Here is a 25,731-nt window from a genome sequence, read left to right as displayed (position 1 = left end):
TCAATGCACCCAGGTTGACGGCTGTGATAACTTTGCACTAATAGTATCAATATACCACAACGGCGAACACACTCATTTGGTGCTACATGCACCAAATGCACGCTACACCCGCATGCTAAAAACACGTTTTTAAAAAGGTAACGGAAGCAAGAATGAGTTGGGTTGTACTTTATTTAGCCATTTTACAATGTACTCACGTCAATATCACCCACAAAACCATCAAAGTCCTCATTTTCTGTGTCTGAATTGAACAATTTTCCATAGAAAACGCTGAGTTTAATACGTACGTCCAGGCGGCCACAATCCATTCGCAAATAGTAGCTAGCTAGTAGCTAGCGTAACTATTCCAAGGCTGTCTTCCATGCTTTGCAACTGTGTTGATGCCGATTGCCAGGCCACAAGCCATTGGGTGTATTGACAAAAAAAACTATATATCCCAGCAGTCACTGCGCAGAGTCGGGGGCTGCTTGCCGTAGTTGTCCTATCGACTGATTTTTTTGATTTTATCGTGATAACAATTTTAGTATTGGTCCATATATAAAGCGCACTGGATTATAAGGCGCCCTGTCTATTTTGGAGAACATTTAAGACTTATGTGCGCCTTATAGTCGTGAAAATACGGTAATCTGGTTTTCCCCCAATTGATGGTATCGGTTCTGTCCGCAGCCAACTTTGGACCGGTGGACTGCCTGAGCACCCGACTCTTTCTAGACGGTCCAAAGATCGCCGAGGAATTTGAGGTAAGCTTCTAGCCGTCATTTCAACGTGCAACCAATCTCTTCCACGCTTTTTGACGTCGTTACGGCTCGCGTTTGATTTCAGGAGGGCTGCGGGTGGGCGTTAATTGATTTTTTCGGAGTATATTGCCGGGGACCCGAGGCGCGGCGGGCCAGAACTTTATCGCCGCCGTGTGCGTTTTCCAAGATTCAACCGCCGCATCGATCGCCGCACGCGACATTTGCCGTGATTCGATTGTACCGTCGCGCCCCGCCCCCCGTTCTCCGTAAAAAAAAACCTGTTGTCATGACGATGGCTATCCCCGCCGGAGCGGGCGCCAGACGGACCCAAAGCTCGTCAAAAAGTGACAACTTGAGCTTCTCGGGCGAAGGAGACAAAAAATGGTGGCCTCTTTGGGTTTTTATAAAAGGGAGGAATATTAGAAGTGGAGTCTTTTGTGTCGTTTGTGACTTGGCTGACATTTGGGGGGCATCCCAAATGATTTATGAGCTCTAATTAAAAAAAAAAGCAAAAAAAACTCCAGTGAAAATCGACTGTCGTGTCGTTTCTGGATTAAATGTCACTTTTTTGAGGGTCTACATTATTTTCCCTGCACATTTTGCAGCTCTACTAGGGGGAGTCTTATGTGCACTGTTTTCCTCCACTTCATTTCACTTTGGCTAGTGTGACTCCCAGGAGTCTTGGTCCTGCCCCGCCCCTCATTTTGCGTTTTTTAGCTACGCCGGAGCCACTGAGGCTTAGCTAGTTTTACAGTTCATGGCTGGTTTTGACTTGGAGTCCAGCGCTCGTGTATATATATATATCTATCTATCTATATATATATATATATATATATATATATATATATATATATATATATATATATCGTATTTTTACGACTATACGGCGCATCGTATTTTTAGCCACAGTGTCAATAACGAGTGCTATTTCTGTATTTGACACACACAAAGGACGCACCGTTTTTAAAGACGCAGCCAGGCATGGCAAAACATACACCAGTTTAAACATACCCGCTACACCCACACGCTAAAAACACATTTTTAAAAAGGCAACGGAAGCAAAACTGAGTTGGGTTGTACTTTATTTAGCCATTTTACAACTTACTCATGTCATCATCACCCACAAAGTCCTCATTTTCTGTGTCCAAATTGAACAATTGTCCAAATGAGTCATCGAAAACGCTGAGTTTTATACGTTCGTCCAGGCGGCCACAATCCATTCGCAAATAGTAGCCAGCTAGTAGCTAGCGTAACATTTCCAATGCTGCTTTCCATGCTTTGTAAAGCTGTGTTGATGTCGATGTATACAGGCCACAATCCATTGGGTGTATTGACAAAAGAACTACATATCCCAGCAGTCACTGCGCAGTACTTTTTCTACGGGGAAAATAGTAGAGTCGGGCGGGGGCTGCTTGCCGTAGTTATGAGAGCTGTAGAGGATGGTGTACCCTATCCACTGATTTATTTGATTTTATCGTGATAACAATTGTAGTATTGGTCCATATATAAAGCGCACTGGATTATAAGGCGCCCTGTCTATTTTGGAGAACATTTAAGACTTTTATGTGCGCCTTATAGTCGGGAAAATACGGTATATTATTTGGGTATATTTTCCATGGTAGCCAATGAGCAAAAATTATGGGTAAAGGTTAAAATGGAGGTCGCCAGTGAGGGGGGCGGGGTCATCCTGTCTGTTACAAATCTTGTGAAAATGTCTCAATAGCCGTGCTAAAAAAAAAAAAATGTAAAAACTCGGTCGGCCTGATGCGAGTGATTCAGTATCGCCTTAATCGTGTTTGACAGAAACGTAAAGTTGGAATTGCCCAAACGCCAACATCCACTCACTTGTCACTTCTCATCACGGCGCACGTCGACAAACACGCCGAGATTCTGAGACGGCCCGTCGATACGCGAGGCCACGCGACGCCCGGGTGGCGAAAGGCCGTCGAAGTCCGAGGGCGCCACCCACGTCTCGGTACTCCGGCGGCGAACGACCACGCGCATGCTAAGTGGATCTCGCCGCCGTTAGTATGCGCCGCTCGGCTCTTCAAATAAGAAAGACGAATTAGAAGCGTCGCGCTCGTCTGCGTCCGAAGAGAAGCGATGCGACGAGAGAACGATGGGCGCACGTGAGCCGGCGGCGGCGCCGTTGTTTACCCGAAAGTCGTCCGAGGGCATCCGAACGATGTCCGTCCAATCCGTTTCTAACGAACGGTAGAAATAACAAAGACGCAATGGAATATAAAAAAGGTATTTTTGAACCTGGTAGGTTCACCAATGGGTATATTTCCAAATACACGCCCCAAAGAAACAGGCATCTAACTCATATACGCGTCCTCGGTCAAGATCATTCTGTCCACTCGATGTCTCTCTTGCTAAATGATTTCATAAGATTTAACAACATGCATCACAGAAGTCTAAACAATTGAGAGTCTCATAACAATTTACAGTTCTCCGAATCTTCCCAAGAGCTCTTGATGTGAACCATAGTCTCGAGAAGTCCAGGTGCAAAAGGACACAAAAAATGAGGACTTTGATGGTTTTGTGGGTGATGTTGACGTGAGTACATTGTGAAATGGCTAAATAAAGTACAACCCAACTCAGTCTTGCTTCCGTTGCCTTTTTAAAAACGTGTTTTTAGCGTGCGGCTGTAGCGTGCATTTGGTGCATGTAGCACCAAATTAGTGTGTTCACCATTGTAGTATATTGATATTATTAGTGCAAAGTTATCACAGCCGTCAACCTGGGTGTATTGACAAATGGACTATATATCCCAGCAGTCACTGCGCACCAGAAATAGCGTCTGGGGCTGCTTCCGTAGACAGCGCTATTACGGTTCCATATATAATATATATGCCATGCCTGGCTGCGTCTATAAAACGGTGCGCCCTTTGTGTGTGTAAAATACAGAAATAGCACTAGTTATTGACACTGCGGCTAAAAATACGATGCGCCGAATAGTCGCGAAAATACAGTATATAATGATTAATATTCAAGCACAATTATAATAATGATTAATATTCCTAATAAGGCAAAGCGTTCTTCATTGCAAGCACCTTTATAATAATGATAACCCTAACAGAACCACTAACGGCATGCGACACATCGAAACGCTTTGTTTTGTAGCAAAATGGGATTTTGTTCCCTCCCCCCCTGCAGGTGGAGCTGGAGAGGGGCAAGATCCTTCACATCAAGGCCTTGGCCTTGGGCGACCTCAACAAAGCCGGCCAACGGGAAGTGTTCTTCGAGCTCAACGGACAGCTCAGATCGGTGCTGGTCAAAGACACGCTCGCCATGAAGGTACGTGCTGGCGGTAGGACAAATGTGGATTTGTTGGCAAAATGTTCACGTTTCTCCCTGCGCCCCTGAACGCCTCGTGGCTCCGTTCCAGGAAATGAAGTTCCATCCCAAGGCCCAGAAGTCCATCAAGGGCCAAGTGGGCGCGCCCATGCCCGGGAAAGTCCTGGAGGTCAAGGTGGAAGTGGGTTCCAAGGTCAGTTAAGCCAAACGGCCGCACATCCTCACCGCCCGCGGCGCGCCGACTGACCCACCGTTTGTCGCTCGGACAGGTTGAGAAGGGCCAGCCCCTTTGCGTCCTCTCCGCCATGAAAATGGAGATGGTGGTCAACTCCCCGCTGTCGGGTACGGTCAAGGCGGTGCACGCCCTCGCCGACGCCTCCCTGGAGGGCGACGACCTCATCATGGAGATCGAGGAGTAGCGTGAGAGGGTCCGGGGGAGGGGGTGCGGGGTCTTGACCCGGGGGCGGTATGAGTGTCGCATATGACGTACTACATACATTTCAAATTTAGCCACATTCCGTCGCTAGTCTTAAAGCCACTCCTCCTTTTGGAGCGGACCGGCCGCGCTAATTGGTTTCTTCGTTAATACTCCGTCACGTGATGGGAAATTAGCCGGACTAATAAGAGACTCTGGAGACCCCCGGCAGCGGCGGCGCGGCGCCACGCGTGTGCGCTCGCATATATTAGCCTAATTGTGTGTGCACAAGAACATTTCCAAGCAGCTCTAGAGCGAGGGGTGGGGGGGAACCATATCCTGGGGGGCGAGAAACAATATCCTGAATGATGTGAAATATTCCCAAACGCGCACAAACGAGCGAGGTCGCGCCACGAGCTCCCCTCGCCGTCGCCCACTTTCACCACATTTTTTGTTTCCCGCATCAACCGATCCGTTCTAATGATTATTAGTTTCTTTTTTATATCCGAGCAACCGACATGTTTGTTTACATACGCATCATGTTTGGCAAATGTGTTTGTTTATATCTAGCTGCGGAGGTGCAAATGTGTAGCCTGTACTGGAAAAATAATAATAATAAAGCTAAAAATATATCTATCTATCCAAAAAAGGCAGCCAGTATCTAGCGCTTTAATTGTACTTGTCTTTACTCACCAATAAAGTTGAATGGAAGACGCCTTCTGTTGGTGTGTCACTTTGACCCCTTCTCTAGTGCTACGCTAGCTTTTCAGCAATGTGGTATAGTCGGTACTCGGACGATTTGCCGAAAGACGTTTTGCCGACGGACAGTTCGCCGAACGGACGTTTCGCCGAAACGGGATTCGCGTGCTCGCCCCGCCCCCGGATTGTGTGTGTACATGTTTTTCCAACCTCGGCCCGCGGCCATATACGGCCCGTTACAGATAACATTCATTTAGGAATAACAAGGGCATGTACTTCCCCCTGCTGGACATATTTCTAAATACAAGTACGTTCTACAATGTGCTGCCAATTTTTTATTTTATCCTTGCGTTTAAAGTAGTAGCCATTTGGCGATTACATAGAACAGAAATATGTCCAGCAGGGGGCAGTACATGCCCTTGTTATTCCTAAATGAATGTTATCTGTAACGGGCCGTATATGGCCCGCGCCCCGAGGTTGAAAAACATGTACACACGATCCAGGGGTGGGGCGAGCGCACGAATCCCGTTTCGGCGAAACGTCCGTTCGGCGAACTGTCTGTCGGCCAAACGTCTTTCGGCGAATCGTCCGGTCACGGGTATAGTCTAGCACGCCGGTATCAAACCCGCGCAATGTGTTTCCCTAAGCCCACAAAAGCAAATGGTGTTCTTTTTATCCAAATGCTCTTCATTCTTGACTGTCCTGAATGCTGGAATTTAGCAGGTTAATTGCGACGGACGACGGAAGACGTTCCCCGACGGCCTTTCGCTGAATCAATTGCGGCGTCAAGCCAAGATGGAATGGGACGTCACGCCCGCCCGCCGCCTTTTTGGTGTGGCCAACATTAATTGTTTTTTTTCCTCTTCCAGGAAATGGACGCCTCTTGGTTGACACGTCGACTTCCACCCGGTGGCTCCATTTCCGACGATAAGGTACGACAAACTCCGCACCTCCGCTTTGAAACGGGGTTCTGTTACCATGGCAACAGGCACATTCAGGCCAAGAGGAGGCTGACGCTGTCTGTCCGCTTTTCATCTGCCACGGTGCGTGTGTTTTGTTTCAAAAAAAATATACGCGGCACGCAATGGGGCCAGCTGCGAGTCAAGAGCGCTCCTGTGGGTGGCGCTTGCGCTTTCCCGTTGAGGGCTGTTAGCTGTTTTTAACAACAGTAGGAGTACTACTTGACTAGAAAATGTTTGTGTGTAAGTAGCACTTGTCTTTCTTTCTTTCTCCTGGAAGGCAACAAAATGGTGGCGTTGGACCGGTGCTGAGCTGTGATTTGATGGCGTCAGCTCCACAGACGGATGACAGAGTTGTCCAATCGCACGCTGCTGGGATTAAGGTGTCGTATTCTCCTAATTACATACTTTAGGGGGAAAAATATTGGATTAGGACTTTCTATTCCAATGAAGTTTGAAATATGGATGCAGAGTATACATCAAATGTTTATTTCGTATATTTTTGGGGACTAAGCAAAGACACTGATAGACTTGTCTGTTTATGATGACAACCTTTTTTACAATAACCCAAAAGTGGTAAGGCAGTGCCATCGAGTGACTAAAGTAAGACAGTACATGGAGGAGTTCCAAAAATGAACATCCCATAATCCAGGAGGGAGCCATCAATCGTGACTGGACGTTTGGTCGAAGGACGTTTGGTCGACCGGACGTTTGGTCGAACGGACGTTTGGTCGAATGGACCGCCAAGGTAAGCAAAGTTCCGCCCTCCTTGAAGGAAACGCCAGAAGGAATGCTCATTTTTTTTCCTTCTCAGATATCGGCCGCGCCATGTGTACGTTGTCCTGCAAAGGGCAGATGGACACGCCGTTGGACAATGCGTCTTCGGGCAAAGGGTTCTCCAAGAAAGTCCTGCTCAAGCAAGCGCTTCCTCAGCTGGGCCTCGGATCCCAAACCCAAAGGTAGGAACAAAACAAACACAAACCCGACCTGAAATGTTTTCATCCTTTTTAATATTTTATTGGCAAAAGTAGATGTACCGTATTTTCACGATCGTATTTTGAGCTGCAGTGTCAGTAACGAGTGCTATTTCTGTATTTGACACACACACACACAAGACGCACCGCATTTAAAGGCGCAGCCAGGGCTGGCAAAACATACACTAGCTTAAACATACGGACACACGCTAAAAACACGTATTTAAAGAGGCAACAGAAGCAAAACTGAGTTGGGTTGTACTTTATTTAGCCATTTTACAATGTACTCACGTCATCATCACCCACAAATCCATCAAAGTCCTCATTTTCTGTGTCCGAATTGAACAATTGTCCAAACGAGTCATCGAAAACGCTGAGTTTTATACGTTCGTCCAGGCGGCCACTATCCATTGGCAAATTTTAGCTAGTAGTAGCTAGCGTAACTATTCCAACGCTGTCTCCCATGCTTCGTAAAACTGTGTTGATGTCGATGTATACAGGCCACAATCCATTGGGTGTATTGACAAAAGAACTACATATCCCAGCAGTCACTGCGCAGTACTTTTTCTACGGGGAAAATAGTAGAGTCGGGGGGGGGGGGGGCTGCTAGCCGTAGTTGTGAGAGCTGTAGAGGATGGTGTACCCTATCGACTGATTTATTTTATTTTATCGTGATATCATTGTTATTATTGGTCCATATATAAAGCGCACTGGATTATAAGGCGCACTGTCTATTTTGGAGGAAATTTAAGACTTTTATGTGCGCCTTATAGTCGGGAAAATGCGGAAAATGTAAATTTTCGGCTTGTTAGCGTAAAAATAGAGCTCCTGTTGTATTCATTTGAGCCGCTGGGCTAAATTGTAGGATGTCATTGCTGTAGTCTACTTTGTTGTGTGTATGCATATTTTAAGGAAGAATTGTTAAGTTAAAAAAAGCATTGGACAGTTTTCTAGGGGGGATATTGAGATCATCCAGCTGTAGCTTGGTATTTTGGCCCGCAGAGGGCAGCAGACTACAAATCTTTCGTTTACTGTATATATGTAGTGAATAGATATTTTTTCTGGTGTTAAATGAGTGGCCTTTAAATGGGTCATTAGTAGATCATTTCTGCTGAAACTGCAATTTAGGAAACAGCACCAAAATGCGTTTGCCATTTTGAGTGGAAGGCAAGCTATTTGTCATTTTTGGTCCTTAAAAATAATTTAGTCCTGATGATGTTGCGGCGTCTTCAGCGGCCATAAAACACGGAACACCAAAGCAACTTTGCTTGGTCTTTCGCCGTCAGTGGCTGGTCTTGTTTACAAAAAAGTACGGCAGAAGGTTGACGCAGCCTGTCGTTAAGTCCAAAATCCACTGGGCGGACGGAACCAACGCTAATAGAACCCGTCGGCAAGCTATTTGCAGAGGTGCGTCCGTCATTTGGAAGGCGAGGACCTTGAAACGTCTCCTCGGTTCAGGTCCGTCTGTGCTCTGTTTTGCTAATGGCGTCTCCCCCGGGGGTGTCGGCGGCGCGCCGTCTTTGAGTCGACCCTGCCTGCGGACCATGGGCCGGCCTGGAATTGGGTCAAGTAGCAAAGGAGGTCGCGGAGAAGAGTTTTCCGGCTCGCCGCGCGCTGTGACGCTTGTTTCAATTGGACGGAGGGTGCTTGATCCTTGAGATGGACCTGAAAGGGTACTTGGACGTTTCGTCGAAAGACGTTTGGTCCCCGGACGTTTGGTAGAACGGACGTTTGGTAGAAGGGATGTTTGATAGAACGGACGTTTGGTAGAAGGGACGTTTGGTAGAAGGGACGTTTGGTAGAAGGGACGTTTGGTAGAAGGGACGTTTGGTAGAAGGGACGTTTGGTAGAAGGGACGTTTGGTAGAAGGGACGTTTGGTAGAAGGGACGTTTGGTAGAAGGGACGTTTGGTAGAAGGGACGTTTGGTAGAAGGGACGTTTGGTAGAAGGGACGTTTGGTAGAAGGGACGTTTGGTAGAAGGGACGTTTGGTTGAACGGACGTTTGGTTGAACGGACGTTTGGTAGAACGGACGTTTGGTAGAACGGACGTTTGGTCGAACGGACGTTTGGTCGAACGGACGTTTGGTCGAACGGACGTTTGGTCGAACGGACGCTTGGTCGAACGGACGTTTGGTAGAACGGAAGTTTGGTAGAACGGACGTTTGGTCGAACGGACGTTTGGTCGAACGGACGTTTGGTCGAACGGACGCTTGGTCGAACGGACGCTTGGTCGAACGGACGCTTGGTAGAAGGGACGTTTGGTAGAAGGGACGTTTGGTAGAACGGTTGTTTGGTTGCCGGGTTGTTACTGTTGAAACCAGCTCTCAAAATTATAATCATGAGAGAGAGTGAGTTTAATATCTAAATATCTAATATCAAAATATCAACAGTAAACTCTATCATAATTTGGCAGCGAGCGAACCAAACGTCCATTCTACCAAACGTCCGATCGACCAAACGTCCCGTCGACCAAACATCGGGGGACCAAACGTCTTTTGACGAAACGTCCGGTCACGACTTGTGAAAGCATGCAAACTTTGTTTGTCTGACAGCTTTTTATTTCATCATTTACTCAGAATAAGTGCAATCGGCTTATTAGGATTTGCGGTTGTTGAGGAAGCGGCAGTAAAACGGTCGAAAACGTCGTGGATAAAAACTGTCAAACTGCAATTTTGTAACAATTCAAATATTATTCTACAGTGCTTTTCTTCCCAATTCCTATAATCGTTATTAGAGACGGCCTACTTGATCAAATTCTAACTCTCTGAGTCTCAGCGTGTCCATCAAGCGCTAATTAAAAAGCTGCGAAGTATCGGTGTTTCGCAGGCGCCGGCCATAAAATCAGCCTCTGCGTCGTATTGCAAAGAAGAAGGATGACTTTTCATCCTGATTCGGCCTTCTCTAAAGAGTCCGGAGTGGGATTTGGCTCCAGGGCGTCCATTTCGCCCGCCAAGCGCCGTTCCTTCACTTATCTCTCTTCCCTAACCGCTCGATGCCGAGCCAGGCTCGGGCTTTCCATCTTTGCTGACAAAAGCCTACTCAGCAGGGGGGGGAGGAGTTTTTTTTTCCTGGCCCGGCCGAGCGCTATTACTGCATTTACATATATTAAAAATCTGACGGATGTCGTTACGAAAGCAGTGATGTAACCGTTTACTGCTGGTTGAGACCAAGAAATAAAAAGGGAACAAAGATTGTCTTTCTTCCCAACGTACGCCGGTTTCGTTGTGGGAAAAATATCGACGTTCCGGACCACATCCTGCCCCCGCACCGCTAGTTTGATGTTGCTAATCTAGCACCGCAATAGCAATAAAGTCATTGCCATAAACTGAACGTCATTCACAATACAATAAAGTGAATTTAGTAGCCGATGCGAAATGGAAGCGGAATGCGTGTTGTAACTGAAATGAGTAGCGCGTCGACGAGGGGGGGCTCGTAAATGATTCACCTAGCGAGGGGCCGTCCACGTTCATTTTGCCAGTTTTGTTGTCGTGGAAATAAATGCTTTTGCGCCATTATTTTTCGTCTTTGATAGGTTTATTAATAGATATACTTTAATAAAAGGAGAAACATCGTTGACATAATCCATCCTCCTCTGTCCATTTAGTCGCGTATAATCAAAACACTTGAGGTTATGTCATTCAAACAATTGCATAAGCTAACCGGATAACAAAATTAAGGTCAAAAAACAACTGCAACAACAATTGCATATCAGGTCGGAAACCAAAAACAACTGCGTAAGAATTTGCACAAGTAAGCATAATAATTTCCATAGAAGGTGAAACGAGCGACAGTATTTTGAAACAATATGCGAGTATTTTCGGAAGTTTGATTATCGCCATCTGCCGGAATCCAAGTCAAAGCAATTTAAGTGTCCTTCACAGATCTTCATTGCGAACTCAGATCAACAGTCCTCGGCCCGGAACTTGGTGATCTGTCAGGTGAATAGTCCTAAAAACAATTCAATGTCCTCGGAGCCGGCGCCCTTGTTATACTGAGCTTTCGTCTGCTTATAATGATTTAATGTATCACACATACATATAATGATTAATACGCACATATATAATAATATCCCAGAATAACCCCAACAGTCACACAAAAAAAAACTTGATTCCTGAAAAACCTGGTTTACATCGCACGTTTTGCTCTTATTGCTGTCGCACCAGCTAAAGTTGCTAGCGTTGTTGCTCACTGTCCAGTTTGCTGTTGTATATTCTAGTATTGTAGATGTATTTAGTTTCATTTTGGACTTATTGGGCCACTTTGGACAGATGAGGTGTTTAGGGAGCGTGCCTTGCCGATGGCCGTAGTTCACCTGGAACTGGTTTTGCTCACGGCTTAGAATACCACCGTGAAATTGATGTTGTTTGATGGCTCAAGGACAGACGTCCCATTCATTGAAACTGGGACGACTGGCGGCGAATGTGCCGAATCTTTCCTGCTCCATTGACGCCACTTGACGTCCAGTGGGTTTTGTTGATTGGTCAGGCCGGCGTCGTCTCCGGCGTTGTCATCGACGTCCCCTCTAAAGGTTTGCGCTTAAAAGGAAGCGAGTAGCAAAGTAGCCCGTAATGTGCTCTCTGAAGCGTTCCCGCCTCCTTTCCCCTCCCTCCCTCCCTCTCGACTCCTCCCGTTCGCCGGCCAATCGGGCCCCACCTCCATGGCAACCGTCAGCGATGGTAAAACATCCACAGATGGTAGCCAGAGTGCGGCAGGAGAAGACTTTCCCGAAGCCCTTTGAAAAAAGTGCGCGTCCGCAGCCTTTAACGCTGGAGCCGCCGACCCTGGAGCGCCGCGCCGCTGCCGCCGCCGTCCCCGGCAAAAGCCGGGACGGGCCGCTCTCGGCGCCGGCCAAGACCAGCTGCAGGAAACGCTGCAAACGGGAGCTCTTTAAGTTGGCCCGCTACCTGTTCCGGCTCATCACCGGCTCGCTCAACCCCGGTAGGTCCCATGGACAAACGAGCACTCCATCTTTGCTTGCTCCAATTCAGCGATGAAGTTGAGGGGGGCTCCCGTACGTACTATTTATCCTTGACGTCCCGGGGTAGGTTGCTTCTCTCCACCGGCGCGGTCAAAGCTCGCAAGCGGAAGCCAATCGACGCAGATTAGCCACGTAAGAGGAATCAATCGAGAGGACCCGGTCATTAGTTACCATAGCGACGAGCATCGCGTGGTTTATTAACGTGCCTCGGGCCCGAGATGGGATGCCGAGTCTCCGACGGGCCGTCACGGATGACGTCCGGTCCGTCGGGACGTTGGACAAACACTTGAAATGAATGCTAATTACCGTAATTGACAGTGTAGTTTCACTTGGATTTAGTTTGGGATTAATTTCAGTTTTTATCAACATGTTTGTTAAATTAAAACAGTTTTTTCTCTGTTGGTTCTTGAGTCGCTGGCAAAATTCCTTTGCTGACTTTGCACCATTCAGTCGGATTTTGCAACGGGGCAGCTTTTGGCAAAGAGTTTGAAAGCGAACACCCCAACTGGGCGCTCATTGCTATTCTCATACCTGTCAACCAATGCCGATAACTGCCCTTATAAATGATTATGATTCCCCTTACAAACCCCCCAAAAACCTTACAAACACCGTACGACTCGTACGGTGTTTGTAAGGTTTTTAGGGGGTTTGTAAGGGGAATCATAATCATTTATAAGGGCAGTTATCGGCAGAGGTTGACAGGTATGTCTCTGCGGTGCCCAGTCTGGGTGGGATTTCTGCGGGAATTCTTTCTGGAAATGTTGGCAGGTGTTCTGGTAACTTTGCTCGAAAGTAGTGCTGGTGTTTTGGGGGCGGGACTCCTTTGTTGGCCTCTCTTTGGTTTGCCGACGGGTCAGGTCGAGTTCCACCGGGCCCGGACGTAAATAATGAATATTTAATACCTGCGGGCGAGGACGTCCCTGTGCCGGCTTTGGGAACTGGTGCAGTTGAAGGACGAAGAAGGTAGTTCCCGTTTCATGAATCATCCCGCGTGAGATGAATAATTAGGGAACGGCGAAGAGACGTCACCCTCGCGGCTGAGATGATTGAAAGACCAAACGTGGGAGGGAGGGAGGATGGCTCGTCTTGTCTTACTACAGTTGCGTCTTGATCTTTTTGGTCTTGGTCTTGACTCCATCTGGTCTTGAACCCTTGGAATGTTTTGGTTTTGGTCTTGCCCGCCAATGAGCAAATGTTTCATCGCCATTTGCCGTCTCGCAAAGGCAACCTTGACTCAGTTAGAGTATCCTTTGGAGAGCGGGTGTATAAAAAAAGGAATTTCTCCAGTTAGCTGCCCGCTAATGGTTGGCCAAGGACGCCGGATTGATGCGTCCCAATGGCAGCGAGCGGGCGGGAACGAAATGAACCGGCGCTCGCTCGCTCGTTGAGCAGAAAATGACGTCTGGTTTACACGCGTGTTCAGTTGAAGCGCCTCTATATTTGGTTGCCTCGTCTGAGCGCGCCGAGAACTCCATTTAAATGCAAAGCAACTCGACTAGTGGCGCATTTATTCATTTGTTGCCTCCCTTGCGGCGAGGCTCGAACCCCGTTTTGTTCCACGAGGTTTGTCGCGGCGTTACGTTTGATGTATTCCGTATAACTTTGATTATATTCTGTATTCTGTATAACTTTGATTGGCTGGTGATTAGCCAGAGCAACCAAACTGTATCTGTAGCGTGCTGCACAAGCAAATATATTGTTGTGTTGATTTAAAGCCATTTTCAAGACGGACTATGCCAGAAATATGACAGGACAGGCTCAACTTTCAGCATTAGCTTCGATAGCGATAGAAAAGAAGGAAGAAAGAAAGGAGGACGGATATTGTGTACAGTTAAAAAGGATTTTTGGTGAGTAAAATATGGCTATATTCCTAAATAATATTTCAATTGTGGGCCCGGTTCTGATATCTAAAAAGCTCCAGTGTTTGTATTTAAGCTCCAGTGTTTGTATTTAATCACTAAATGCTGCTAGGAAGTGGATTTTACCCCAGTTTAATTTTTGGCGTTTCACCATTGACGTCCATCGCTGTCTTTTCCCGGGGAAATGATACTCCGGGCCCGGTTCTGATGTCTAAAAGCTCCAGTATTTGTATTTAATCATAAAATGCTGCTAGGAAGTGGATTTTACCCGTTGAAGGCGCTACGAGAAAATCCACGGACCGCCACTGCCGAAACGTACGTCTCGGCACCCAAAAAAAATATCTCTGATTTGCGATGCCATTAACGTGTGGTGGTCGCGGACCAAGAGAAAATGGCCGTCAGGGACGTTTTTATTGTTATTTTTTTTTCCCCTGCGCAAGTATGTATGCGGAGTCCCGCCTCCTGATGCAATTTGGGATGGCGAAAGAAAGCAAATAACTCTAACTGCAGATTTTGGGGAGTAAATAGAGCGCCAGTAAATAGAGGCGCCTTGAAAACCATGTTTGTTTTGCACGTGACGCTCCTCCGCGGGACGCTTTGGAAATTGAAAGAATATTCCCGGAGGTGGTCCTGCCTTCCTTTTCGCTGGACCAGGATTGGTCAAAAAAAAAAATGCTCTGAGAATCATTCCAAAAGCTGCTTCCCGCAGCAGAACGCAATGTGTTTTTTCTTCCTTTATGGTCGCCATTAATTAGATTTCCACAAAGTAATTCTTTTTTTCACCGCCGAGGATTAACGCCGCCAGAAACGAGGCTCGCTGGCAGCGGCTGACCGTTGGAGCGTGAAGCGTGCCGTCGATTAAGACCGCAAAAGTTCTTTTTCAGCCGTCATTGCGTAAAACCAGGGGTAGGGAAGCTATGGCTGGGGAGCCACATGTGGCTCTTTTCACGGCTCGCCGCTAACCTGTAGGCTAAAATGTACCTCTGGCGTCGCTAGAATCTTTGGATATATTTTTCCCGTTAGACCTTTTTGCGAGCATACTCCCGGGATGGCGTTTTTGAGGCGGTCTGGTAACTGGTAAAATTGTACTTGCGTATAAATGTGAAATTATTTAATAAAAATCCTAATTATCTGAAGTAAAAAAAATGTTAATAAATATAACCTTCCCAGCATACAATTAAAACTATTAAACATTTGCAAAAACAGCACCAGGCGTTTTAGCGGCGGAAAGAAGCACTACTCGGAAAAAATACAAAATTGGAATTATGAACATTTTTCGACTTAAACGCAATTTGCAGACATGTTCGTATGTTGAATGTTGAAAAGTTGAATGTTCGTAAGTAGGGGAGCGTCTGTACTGTACATATTCTCTCAATTTTATTAAATGTTTTTTAGTAAAAACCAATGCGTGTTACTTATACAAGCCTTAAACATACAAATGTACTTATATAAACCTTGGTTAAACCTAAGCTGTTGAATTTGTTTGTAAGTTGATTCAGCGCTATATTTTGTATTATAATTTATGTTTAAGGCCTATATAAGTATATTTACTTATTGTAAATAAGTAAATACCTATTTACCTATTGTAAATACAGACGCTCCCCTACTTACGAACGAGTTAGGTTCCGAGCGATTGTTCATAAGTTGAATTTGTTTGTAAGTTGATTCAGTGCTATATTTTGTATTATAATTTATGTTTAAGGCCTATATAAGTATATTTACTTATATAGGCCTTACAAACAAATTCAACTTATGAACAATCGCTCGGAACCTAACTCGTTCGTAAGTAGAGGAGCGTTATATTATAAGTAAATATACTTATATAGGCCTTAAACATAAATAATAATACAAAATATACCACTGAATCAACTTACAAACAAATTCCACTTATGAACAATCGCTCGGAACCTAACTCGTTCGTAAGTAGGGGAGCGTCTGTATTTACAATAGGTTTCTCGTCTTTATCGAAAAAAAGGGAACCAAATTATATGTAGTGCTAGGGCTAGGGAGCAAAATCCTGTTTTGTCTCAAAGCTGGCTGAAAATACAGCAACTGCACCTTCTAGCGTCTATACACTAACAGTACACTTGGATTTTTTTTGGCCGTCCCTTCTTCATCTGATCATATCTTTTTTTTTTTCCTAAAAAAAGAAGCCCAAATTCGAAATATTTGTTAAGGATAGCTTCTCATTCAATATCTTTTCATTCTTAAAAAAAATCCTGACACTTGATGTCTAGTTTATATTTCAAACTAAACCATGACAAAGGGTTTAGCAACAAAAAAAACCCTCAAAAACTCCAAAATGGTCGCCCACGTGAGGAACTTTCTCTCTCTCTCTCTCTCTCTCTCTCTCTCTCTCTCCCTCACCCACTCCAACGTCGAGGCATCACTCAAAAGCGTGGGAGGCAAAAGTGCGAGTGGAATCCGAGCGGGACTTTGAGAACCCTGGCGGCGGCGGCGGTGGTGGCGAGCGGGGAAACATGGGCGCTTTAATGGTCATCTTCTCGGTCCAGCACAAGCAAAGACGCAAGCCGGCAGGTAGACCGAAAACTTTGGAAATCGGCAGCTCGTGAAATTGTTTTGTTTACGTTTTTTGGAGGCGTTTGTTTATGGGCGAGGAAGACCGATATTTTGGTGTAATGATTTGCGCCGTAAGTGGCATATTTTGAGGCGCTTGTCCCTTGTGAATTGAGCCATAAAAGAGTATTTGTTCGATCCATGACATGGTCTCTCTGCAGAGTTGATCAGTTGGTGTCCAAATGGTTGCAAGTGGGAGGATGGCGCTCTGAATGGATTGCTGTCAATGTGGGTCAACGCTTTTACTAGATCAAGATGCTAGATATAAACAAGAGGTCCATTGTGGCGATTAGCTGTGACTGTGTTTACTGATATGATACTCTGATTGACATTAGTTGAGTACAGTGGTACCTCGACATACAATTGTAATCGTTCCCAGACTGATATCGTATGTGGAGCTTTTCGTAACTGGACGGGTTAGTTGTTTGCCACGCCTCCACCCTCACGTTCGCTATCGATGGACTGTTTGCTGTTGTATTTCCTTCAAAATATTCCGAAAATGATGCACACAAATGTCCTCGCAATAGGTTAACGCACGACCACTTGCCAACGACAAGTAGTCTTGAATGAGCGATCGCGGGAGCTAACAGGCTAAGGAAGGAATAACAGCCTACCCATGTATTGTTTGTGGGTAATGAAGTTTTATTCTGAGAAAGGGTGCCATTGGCTATCGGTGTTGTGTGCACAAGTATACTTCATTACCCAGAAAGCCCTCTTTTTGCCTGCGCATGCGCGTTTCCTGGTGGAAACTCGTTTGAATAAATAGTTCAGTGCTCGTAGATATAGTAGTTATACACGAAAGAGATGCGGCAAAAAAAAATTTAATCGTATAGCGAGCGAATTATTCGATCTAAATGTTCGTCGTACCACGAGGTACCACTGTAGGCTTTTGTGGTGTTGTGATGCTTTTTTAAATCATCCTTTTTTGTCCTCTCGCTAGCCTAACGCTAATATAAGACGACGGAAGTGCTTACCAAAATGAGACCCGTTTTTTTCCTCCAAATAAGTATTGTTTGCCAACATTGCTCCGTTTTTATGGAAAAGCACAACAGGATAGTCCAGTCTGCTTTATTTTGTCTTTCAGTGGAAAATACGCCGTTACGCCGCTATGGCGAATTGTTCAGAGAGGCACTTAGCGGCCATTTTTCGGGGTCACGAGCCCCCCCACACGCTCCTCCTTTCAACGTTTGTCTTTCCCCGGCGTGGGAGTGAGCGTTCCAATGACCCTCCGACGGCCCCCGTGTAAACAAACCTGAGTGGAGAGCCGCGTTTGGTTCTTTTTTATCGCTACCGCCGCCCAGCCGGAGCAGATGGGCCGCCACGGCGAGCGCTCCGGCCGATGACGAGGCCCGCCTCCCTGGTTCGCAGATGGCGAGCGTTTGCGCGCCCTTTGTCATTAGCCGTGTTCGCAAGCCAGCGTGGCGCCAACGTTTGTCAAGCTGGCTCTTGGCGGAGGCGCCCGGCTCGCCGTGCCGCCTCTCCGTCTGGAGCAATTTCGACTTGGGACGGACCGTATATTGATATCGATTCCAATAATAAGGTGGGGTTCTAACCCAGTGGCGGGCCGTCAGGTCCTTGAAGGCCTTCTCTGCTGGCCTAAGAAATATCTGAATCATATTTTACACTGCTTCCAGATGTGTGTTTTCATATTGAAGCATTTAACCAATCACATATCAGCCATTATTTGTTGCCAGGGTCAGAAATCTGCCCCAAGGCCTTCACAATCAGTTCTGCAGGCTCTGCTGCATTAAACAAGCGTCGATAAGACTGTTGCTTTAACCAATCAGATTTCGAGTTGGCAACACCACAATGCATTGTCGCAGGCATAGGGATACGGCGTCGCTTTCACTGACTATGATTGGCTAGTGATTAGCCAGAGCTAGCAAACTGTATTTGTAGCGAGCTGCACAAGCAAATATATTGTTCTGTTGATTTAAAGCCATTTTCAAGACGGACTATGCCAGAAATACGACAGGACAGGCTCGAATTTCAGCATTAGCTTCGATAGCGTTAGAAAAGAAGGAAGAAAGAAAGGAGGATGGATATTGTGTGCAGTTAAAAAGGATTTTTGGTGAGTAAAATATGGCTATAACCCTAAATAATATTTCAATTGTGGGCCAAGTTCTGATATCTGAAAAGCTCCAGTGTTTGTATTTAATCATTAAATGCTGCTAGGACGTGGATTTTACCCCATTGTTGTGCATTGATAATTGTTTTGTGTCGCAGCTGTAGCTGCAGTAGAGGTTTTATAGCCATAAAATAGTTTTTGAGGCTTGGATTGATTTGTTGAAGGCGCTACGAGAAAATGCACGGACTGCCACTGTTCTTACCCAACCCTGAACGGCGCCATAGCGCTTGCCGTCGTCGTACCTCGCGTACGTACATCGGCGGCTGTTTGCGCGTATTTTGTAGTTCCTTCTTTCTCCTCTAGGTAGCAGCTTTGTGACAGAATCCAACGGCGTTTTGCACCTTGTTTGACTCTTTGCAAACGAGAAGCGTGATTTAAGGCGCCACATTTGTTACTCCAGTTCGCAGATGTAGACTCGCGCGTGCGTGAGGTTACCATGGTAACGAGATGCCTACAAATGCTTGCCTCTACTCGAAGTTATGGCGCTTTAAGTCCCAATCAAATCAACACCAATTAATATTTTTCTCCGTTATATCTGATGCTATTTTTTACGATCACTTTGACGCTAACAGTATGTTTAAAATAGGCTAGCTGGGATGGAACCATCCTAGTTTAGCATCATAAATGACTAATAAATTGCGAATATTCTATGTTTGAATTGTTCTCCAGTTCTTGCACATTGAGTAAACACGGGCGCATTCCAAATTTGTGGATATTTGTGTTATTGTCAGTGTGCCGAGGTTGTCGCTTGTCTCAAAGGCGCTAATGAGCTTCGCCGGCGATGGCGTGCGGATTGATTGACGCGACACGCTGGGCTGATGATGTTAGCCAAGAGTCTTGATTGCTCACCTGAGGCAATTAGACAGCAAAAACGCTGCCGTTTTTCTAGCCCGTCTCTTTATGTCTTTTTGTCTGAGTGGGCGGGCGGCATTGTTTCCTGGCTTTTCTCTTGGCCAATGACAAAGAAAACGTCTGAGCACAGCGATTAGCGTGTAGCTATTGAAACAAAGTGCTTACTTGACTCAAAAATGATTTTTACATTTTTAAAAAAGCCTTATATTGACCGGAAAACAAATATCTTTGTGCTTTTATTATTCCGAACTTTCAAAAGAAACGTATTCTTTGGACTATAAGTCGAACAGACCAAACAGGGGGGACTTTATCCATCGTACCAAGAGCTGATCGTAGGTCGAGGTACCACTGTATAGGACTTTTTTGGAGCCCCCTTTCAAATAGGAGCCTTTTTATCTTTTAAATGGAAAAGATTTGGCCGTTAAAATGGGATTAGCTCAAATGAAATGTTATGGATTTTTCTGCCAGCGTCGATGAGCTTTGCCGCTAGTTTTTATGTCTCCCCATCGTCTGGACCGCCTCACCGTCAGACCGTAAATCAGACCGAGGCTCTTCTCCCAAAACGTGGTCTTGTAAAGCCACTTGGCGGGGTGTTTCACGGCTCTTTTAACCTTTAATTGGCGTTGTTTTTTGGCCCGAAACAATTACAAAGAAGCGCATTATTTGCTTTTCCCTTACAAAATGTGTTGTAAGGAAAAAATCCAAATGATGGATGAAGTGTAATCCAGCAGTGCGTCGTCAGGACGTCACCCCTCCCAGTTCTCACCCCCCTCCCCACGCCGCCTCGTACCGTCCCTCCCTCCCTTCTTTCCTCATGGCTCGGCGCTTGGAAAGTGCCAGAGCAGAGTTTGCTTTGGACGCCATGCCGTCGCTTTGGCGAGCAGACCGCCTCTGATCTTGGGCCGCCGCGCTGGATTTAGGGAGCGGGTGTCGGGGGGCGTCCGGCCCGTGCGCCCGTGGGAATTGGAGCGCCGGCCCCCGGGGCGAGGCGGCGGTGGCTCCGGCCGGTGACTCCGACTCGGGTTCGGGCTGGGGGGACGGGGGCCGAGAGTGGTCGGAGAGGGGCGCCGTCTGGGAGACGGAGGGGCTGCAGACGGTGGGCATCGTGCTGCTCCTCTTCGCCTCCGTCAAGCTCTTGCACCTCCTGGGGATCGTCCACTTCTCGGAGGGTAAGAAGACCACCGTTCCAACCGGTGCTCGGTCGTTTGGTCGCCCGGATGGTTATTGATAATTAGCATTTAAATGGTTGCTCAAATTCCCTAAATACAAACTGCGAATGACTATTTAGTCATACTTAATGCCTTAGTAATTATTAGGCTAAAGAAAAGCTCCAAATTTTCCGGACTTGTATAGTTTTTTTTTTGTAGAACTTGTTAAGACCCTGACGGACTGACGTCGCTTCTAAAGGGACAACGCATGTACATACAAACTCTTCTTATACTCTCAGTGAAACTGGTCATGGCCATTGTTGGCTTTTATTCATGCATAGACCATGTTGTTTTACCTTGTTTTGTCGCTGGTCTTTTGGTTGTTGGTCTTTTGGTCGCAGTCTTTTGGTCACCCGGACCGCGACAACGGGTGACCAAAAGAGCAGCGCCAAAACAAGGTAAAACAACACGGTCTACGCATCAATAAAAGCCAACAATGGCCATGAGCAGTTTCACTGAGTGTAGAAGAGTTTGTATGTACATGTGTTGTCCCTTTAAGAAGCGACGTCAGTCAGGGTCTTCACAAGTTCTCCAACAAAAAACAATAAAAGTCCGGGAAATTTGGAGCTTTTATTTAGCCTAATAATTACTAAGGGATTAAGTATGACTAAATAGTCATTTGCAGTTTGTATTTAGGGAATTTGAGCAACGATTTCAATGGTAATTATCAATAACCTTCCGGACGACCAAAAGACCGTGTACCGCGAACCTCGACCCCAAATCCTTAACAACGAGAATCTTTTTCTGCCCTTAAATGTTTTGATTGCATTCGCCTTAGGTGGAAAAAAAAACAATATTTGGTGGCCCCCATTGGACCTCCAATTGTAGTATTTGGACTTTTTGCTTTTTGGGGGGTTGGGGGTGTTATATCAATATTAGGAAATGTCAACAACAAAGTGTTATATAATCTAAATCGACATGTGATTTTACATAGGGTTGAATGTATTTTAAAAAATGGGCCTGTTGATTGAACTGACTTGATTATTTTGTGACCTCACAGACTTAAAAAGAAGAATGTAGCCAGAACTTAATATGTAATCCAATCAAACAAGTCCCCCAAAAAGTAATTATCTGATATTAAAGGCTAAATGTCTAGCATTATCGACCCTCCTGCCACTTCCATAATTGTCCAAAGATTTTTTTTTGAAGCTTCTCATCGGGATCGACATGCTCATCAGATGCTTGATTTTCCCGCGGCGGGTCGTCTGGCGTCATCGATTTCCGCGGGTAGGCAAAACGACGGGCGGCGAACGGACGGACGACCCAATTCCAAAGCCGTCCGGGCTCATTAAAAGGCAGAAAATGAGCCGCAGGTTGATTTAATGAGAGGACGTTGGGGATGGGAATGTTTGGATCTCCGGGAATTTTGCAACTCATTAGACGGCTCTCCTTGAGATGCAAAAAATCCTTTCAAGTTGTCCCCAAAAATGCCTGGCAGACACTCCCACTCTCGTCTCGGTTTCAGAAGCGCTAGGTGTCCAATCCCTTTTGGCTAGGGCAGGGGTGTCAGAGTCAAGTTGGTTCGCGGGCCGCGTTAACGTCAACTCGGTTTCATATGGGCCAGACCATTTTAGATATAATATTTAGATTTTTTTATTTGTATAAATGCATTAAAAGAACTGGATTAAAAGCCCTGAATATTCCGTTTTGTATAGATCTAAAACAATGTTTATTTTAGCTTTTTTTAAATATATTTTTAGATTTTACAAAATGATTTTTGAACTAAAAACACAGACAAAATGATTAACAAATTACAAGAACTGGATTAAAAGCCCTGAATATTCCGTTTTTTTATAGATCTAAAACAATGTTTATTTTAGCTTTTTTTTTAAATATATGTTTAGATTTTACCAAATGATTTTTGAACTAAAAACAGAAAAAATGGATTCAAAAAATACAAGAACTGGATTAAAAGCCCTGAATATTTCGTTTTTTTATAGATCTAAAACAATGTTTATTTTAGCTTTTTTGATATATTTTTAGATTTCACAAAAGGATTTTTGAACTAAAAACACAGAAAAAATGGATTAAAAATGACAATTACTGATTTAAAAGGGGTTAAATCAGGAAATTTAATATACATCTATACTCTTCATTTTAATTTGATCCTAAAACATAAAGTCGGCACTCATGATTGACTTTCCCGGGCCGCACAAAATGATGCGGCGGGCCAGATTTGGCCCCCGGGCCGCCACTTTAACACCTGTGCCGTAGATCAAGGGTGTCAGACCCGGGTTGATTCGTGGGCCTTTGCGATTGTCCAAGCTTTGTGCCGTCGTCTGCAAAGCGGCGCTCGTTACGTTTTGCTGAGCTTTTTGTTTCACCCGCTTCAATTTTGCTAAGCTAAGTTCTGTTGCCAAGAAGAAGAAAAAAAGGAAAAATCTCGCTGACGGCCGAGTTTTAAGCGAGTGTTTCCCGAGCCACGCACGGCCGCCGTGACCTAAATTTTCTCCAGGTTTTTAGTCACCGAATGAATTTCGGGCGACCCTTTCCGCCGCTTTTCCCAACGGACCAATGAGTTTTAGTGTGGTCTGGTTTCTCCTCCAGACAGCGTGGAAGACGAGCTGGAGCTGTCGGCCGTCCGCCACCGCCCCGAAGGACTGGGACAGCTAGAGGCGCAGACGCGCTTTTCGCGCAAGGAGCTGCAAATCCTGTACCGTGGCTTTAAGAACGTAAGTGCGATTGTTAGGCGCTCCGTTAGTAGCGTCACCTGCAACAATTCAATGGAATTTTTTCATGAATACATACCTGTCAACCTCTGCCGATAAGTGCCCTTATAAATGATTATGATTCCCCTTACAAACCCCCCAAAAACCTTACAAACACCGTACGACTCGTACTTTGTAAGGGGAATCATAATCATTTATAAGGGCAGTTATCGGCAGAGGTTGACAGGTATGAAAATGTCTTCCAGGAATGCCCAAGCGGCGTGGTCAACGAAGACACCTTCAAAGACATTTACGCCCAATTTTTCCCTCAAGGAGGTGAGTTCTCTCTCATAAAAGCTCCTTTCGGAGCAGAGTCAAAAAGTCGGCGCGCTGTCCCCAGACGCGTCGACGTACGCTCACTTCCTGTTCAACGCCTTTGACGCCGATCACAACGGCTCGGTGAGCTTTGAAGATTTTGTGGCCGGACTCTCCGTCCTCCTGCGCGGCAGCGTTCGGGAAAAACTCAACTGGGCCTTCAACCTCTACGACATCAATAAAGACGGTCACATCACCAAAGAGGTGAGGGAGCGTTTGGGGTGGACTCCGCCCCCTCGACCCCATGGTCACGGAAGCGTTTGCTCCCTCAGGAGATGCTGGACGTCATGAAGGCCATCTACGACATGATGGGCAAGTGCACGTACCCCGCGCTGAGGGAGGAAACGCCGCGTCAGCACGTCGACGTATTCTTCCAGGTGAGTCTCGGGGTTTTGTCTGGCGTTCACGGGGACGGACGTCTAATCGGTTGGAATGTGACCGGACGATTCGCCGAAAGACGTTTCGCCGACGGACGTTTGGCCGACGGACAGTTCTCCGAACGGACGTTTCGCCGAAACGGGATTTGTGCGCTCGCCCCGCCCCCGGCTCGTGTATGTACATGTTTTTCAACCTCGACCCACGGGCCATATACGGCCCGTTACAGATAACATTCATTTAGGAATAACAAGGGCATGTACTGCCCCCTGCTAGACATATTTCTAAATACAAGTACGTACTACAATGTGCTGCCCATTTTTTATATTTTTTATTTTATCCTTGCATTTAAAGTAGTAGCCATTTGGACACGCAATGTAATTTATCAAAGCTGGGGATTGATGTCTGACACTGAGAAAAAACAACACTAAAAGACTTATGTGAAATTCTAAGTGCTTTGGACAGACTAGAGGACTTAGAGAAAAATACCTGAAAATGCCATGGAACACACTTTTACTTCTAGTTTAATTTTAAATAATTTGCCATTATTTTAGGAAAAATATATTCAAAATGATTAGCTGAGAACCTTAATTCAAAGATTAATCTCAACGTTTTCTATGCTGGTGTAAATTTTCTGGAGTAGGATTTCTGGATTTACAATTTCATTACAGTAGTACTTACTGTTACTACTACTTTATTTTCTCTATTTCTTCTGTCACGTACTGTTCTGCGTGATCTCCAAATGGCTACTACTTTAAACGCAAGGATAAAATAAAAAATATAAAAAATGGGCAGCACACTGTAGTATGTACTTGTATTTAGAAATATGTCTAGCGGGGGGCAGTACATGCCCTTGTTATTCCTAAATGAATGTTATCTGTAACGGCCGAGGTTGAAAAACATGTACACACACGATCCGGGGGTGGGGCGAGTGCGCGAATCCCGTTTCGGCCAAATATCCGTTCGGCGAACTGTCCGTCGGCCAAACGTCTTTCGGCGAAACGTCCGAGTACCAGTTGGAAAGGCCGTTCGATGAACGTTCATCTCGGTTCTCCTTTTTTTGACAGAAGATGGATAAGAACAAAGATGGCGTGGTAACCATGGAAGAGTTCATCGACTGCTGCCAAAATGTAAGTGGGGACGCCGCGTGGGATTTTTGGTTCTGGAGATTTACAAGCGCTCGTATTTGCTCGGTCGCAGGATGAAAACATCATGCGTTCCATGCACCTCTTTGAGAACGTCCTCTAAGTTGGATTCCACCTCCCGACGCTCTGGAAATGTCAACTTAGCGCATTTTAGCCATTTGTTTTCCCACCAGGTGAATATTAATGACCGCCATCTTTGTGTTTCTCAGCATAAAAAGACCTGATTTAAAAGGTTGTGGATAGAAATGTATGTTTATGGATGACCATTGGAGGTATTATTTGGATGATTTAGCTCCCTGTTCTGTGGCGGTTTAAATGTAGACGAGGGGGGAATTGCTAAAGTCGTCTCTGCAGGTATGTTTCATTTCACTTTATTTCATGAAATCTCCAAACAAAATTGTGTGTTTTCTCGAGATAGGTAAGGGCAACTACTGATGACGTCATGCCGCTATTCTGTAAATATGCTGTGGTGAAAATAAACGGTTCCATATCTACTTTTTC

At 45.7% G+C, this 25,731-nt stretch overlaps 2 protein-coding genes across 5 annotated transcripts in view; both read left to right on the top strand.

The window, feature by feature from the left end:
- Nucleotides 1-5,172, top strand: part of LOC144065698 (pyruvate carboxylase, mitochondrial-like) — a 74,890-nt gene extending 69,718 nt beyond the window's left edge. For all 3 annotated transcript variants that reach the window (XM_077588692.1, XM_077588695.1, XM_077588693.1), the window contains exons 24-27: nt 667-740; nt 3,897-4,037; nt 4,129-4,230; nt 4,307-5,172. In XM_077588692.1, coding sequence (XP_077444818.1) covers nt 667-740; nt 3,897-4,037; nt 4,129-4,230; nt 4,307-4,456 — 467 coding nt within the window. In that variant the 3' untranslated portion in view covers nt 4,457-5,172. The remainder of the gene's footprint in view (nt 1-666; nt 741-3,896; nt 4,038-4,128; nt 4,231-4,306) is intronic.
- Nucleotides 5,173-5,736: 564 nt separating this feature from the next.
- kcnip4a (potassium voltage-gated channel interacting protein 4a) lies at nt 5,737-25,724 on the top strand. Of its 2 annotated transcripts, XM_077588724.1 has the most exons (9): nt 5,737-6,083; nt 6,391-7,069; nt 16,306-16,460; nt 23,235-23,359; nt 23,602-23,671; nt 23,736-23,914; nt 23,983-24,087; nt 25,153-25,215; nt 25,286-25,724. In XM_077588724.1, the coding sequence occupies exons 2-9, from the start codon at nt 6,846-6,848 to the stop codon at nt 25,331-25,333; spliced, it is 969 nt and encodes a 322-aa protein (XP_077444850.1). In that variant the 5' UTR covers nt 5,737-6,083; nt 6,391-6,845; the 3' UTR covers nt 25,334-25,724. The 2 variants fall into 2 exon arrangements, with proteins under 2 accessions (XP_077444850.1, XP_077444851.1); XM_077588725.1 differs by lacking the exons at nt 5,737-6,083; nt 6,391-7,069; nt 16,306-16,460 and adding an exon at nt 11,721-12,023.
- Nucleotides 25,725-25,731: the final 7 nt, after the last annotated feature.

Source organism: Stigmatopora argus, chromosome 20 (genome assembly GCF_051989625.1).
Source record: "Stigmatopora argus isolate UIUO_Sarg chromosome 20, RoL_Sarg_1.0, whole genome shotgun sequence".
Classification (NCBI taxonomy): domain Eukaryota; kingdom Metazoa; phylum Chordata; class Actinopteri; order Syngnathiformes; family Syngnathidae; genus Stigmatopora; species Stigmatopora argus.
The sequence above is the reverse complement of the archived record's forward strand: the minus strand, read 5'-3'. Positions and strand labels throughout refer to the sequence as shown.

Coding starts and splice junctions, on each gene's coding strand:
- kcnip4a (XM_077588724.1), top strand. CDS start 6,846: ATGGACCGCCAAGGTAAGCAAAGTTCCGCCCTCCTTGAAGGAAACGCC. Junction 7,070..16,305: donor CTCGGATCCCAAACCCAAAG/GTAGGAACAAAA, acceptor TCCAACGTCGAG/GCATCACTCAAAAGCGTGGG. Junction 23,360..23,601: donor TGTACCGTGGCTTTAAGAAC/GTAAGTGCGATT, acceptor AATGTCTTCCAG/GAATGCCCAAGCGGCGTGGT.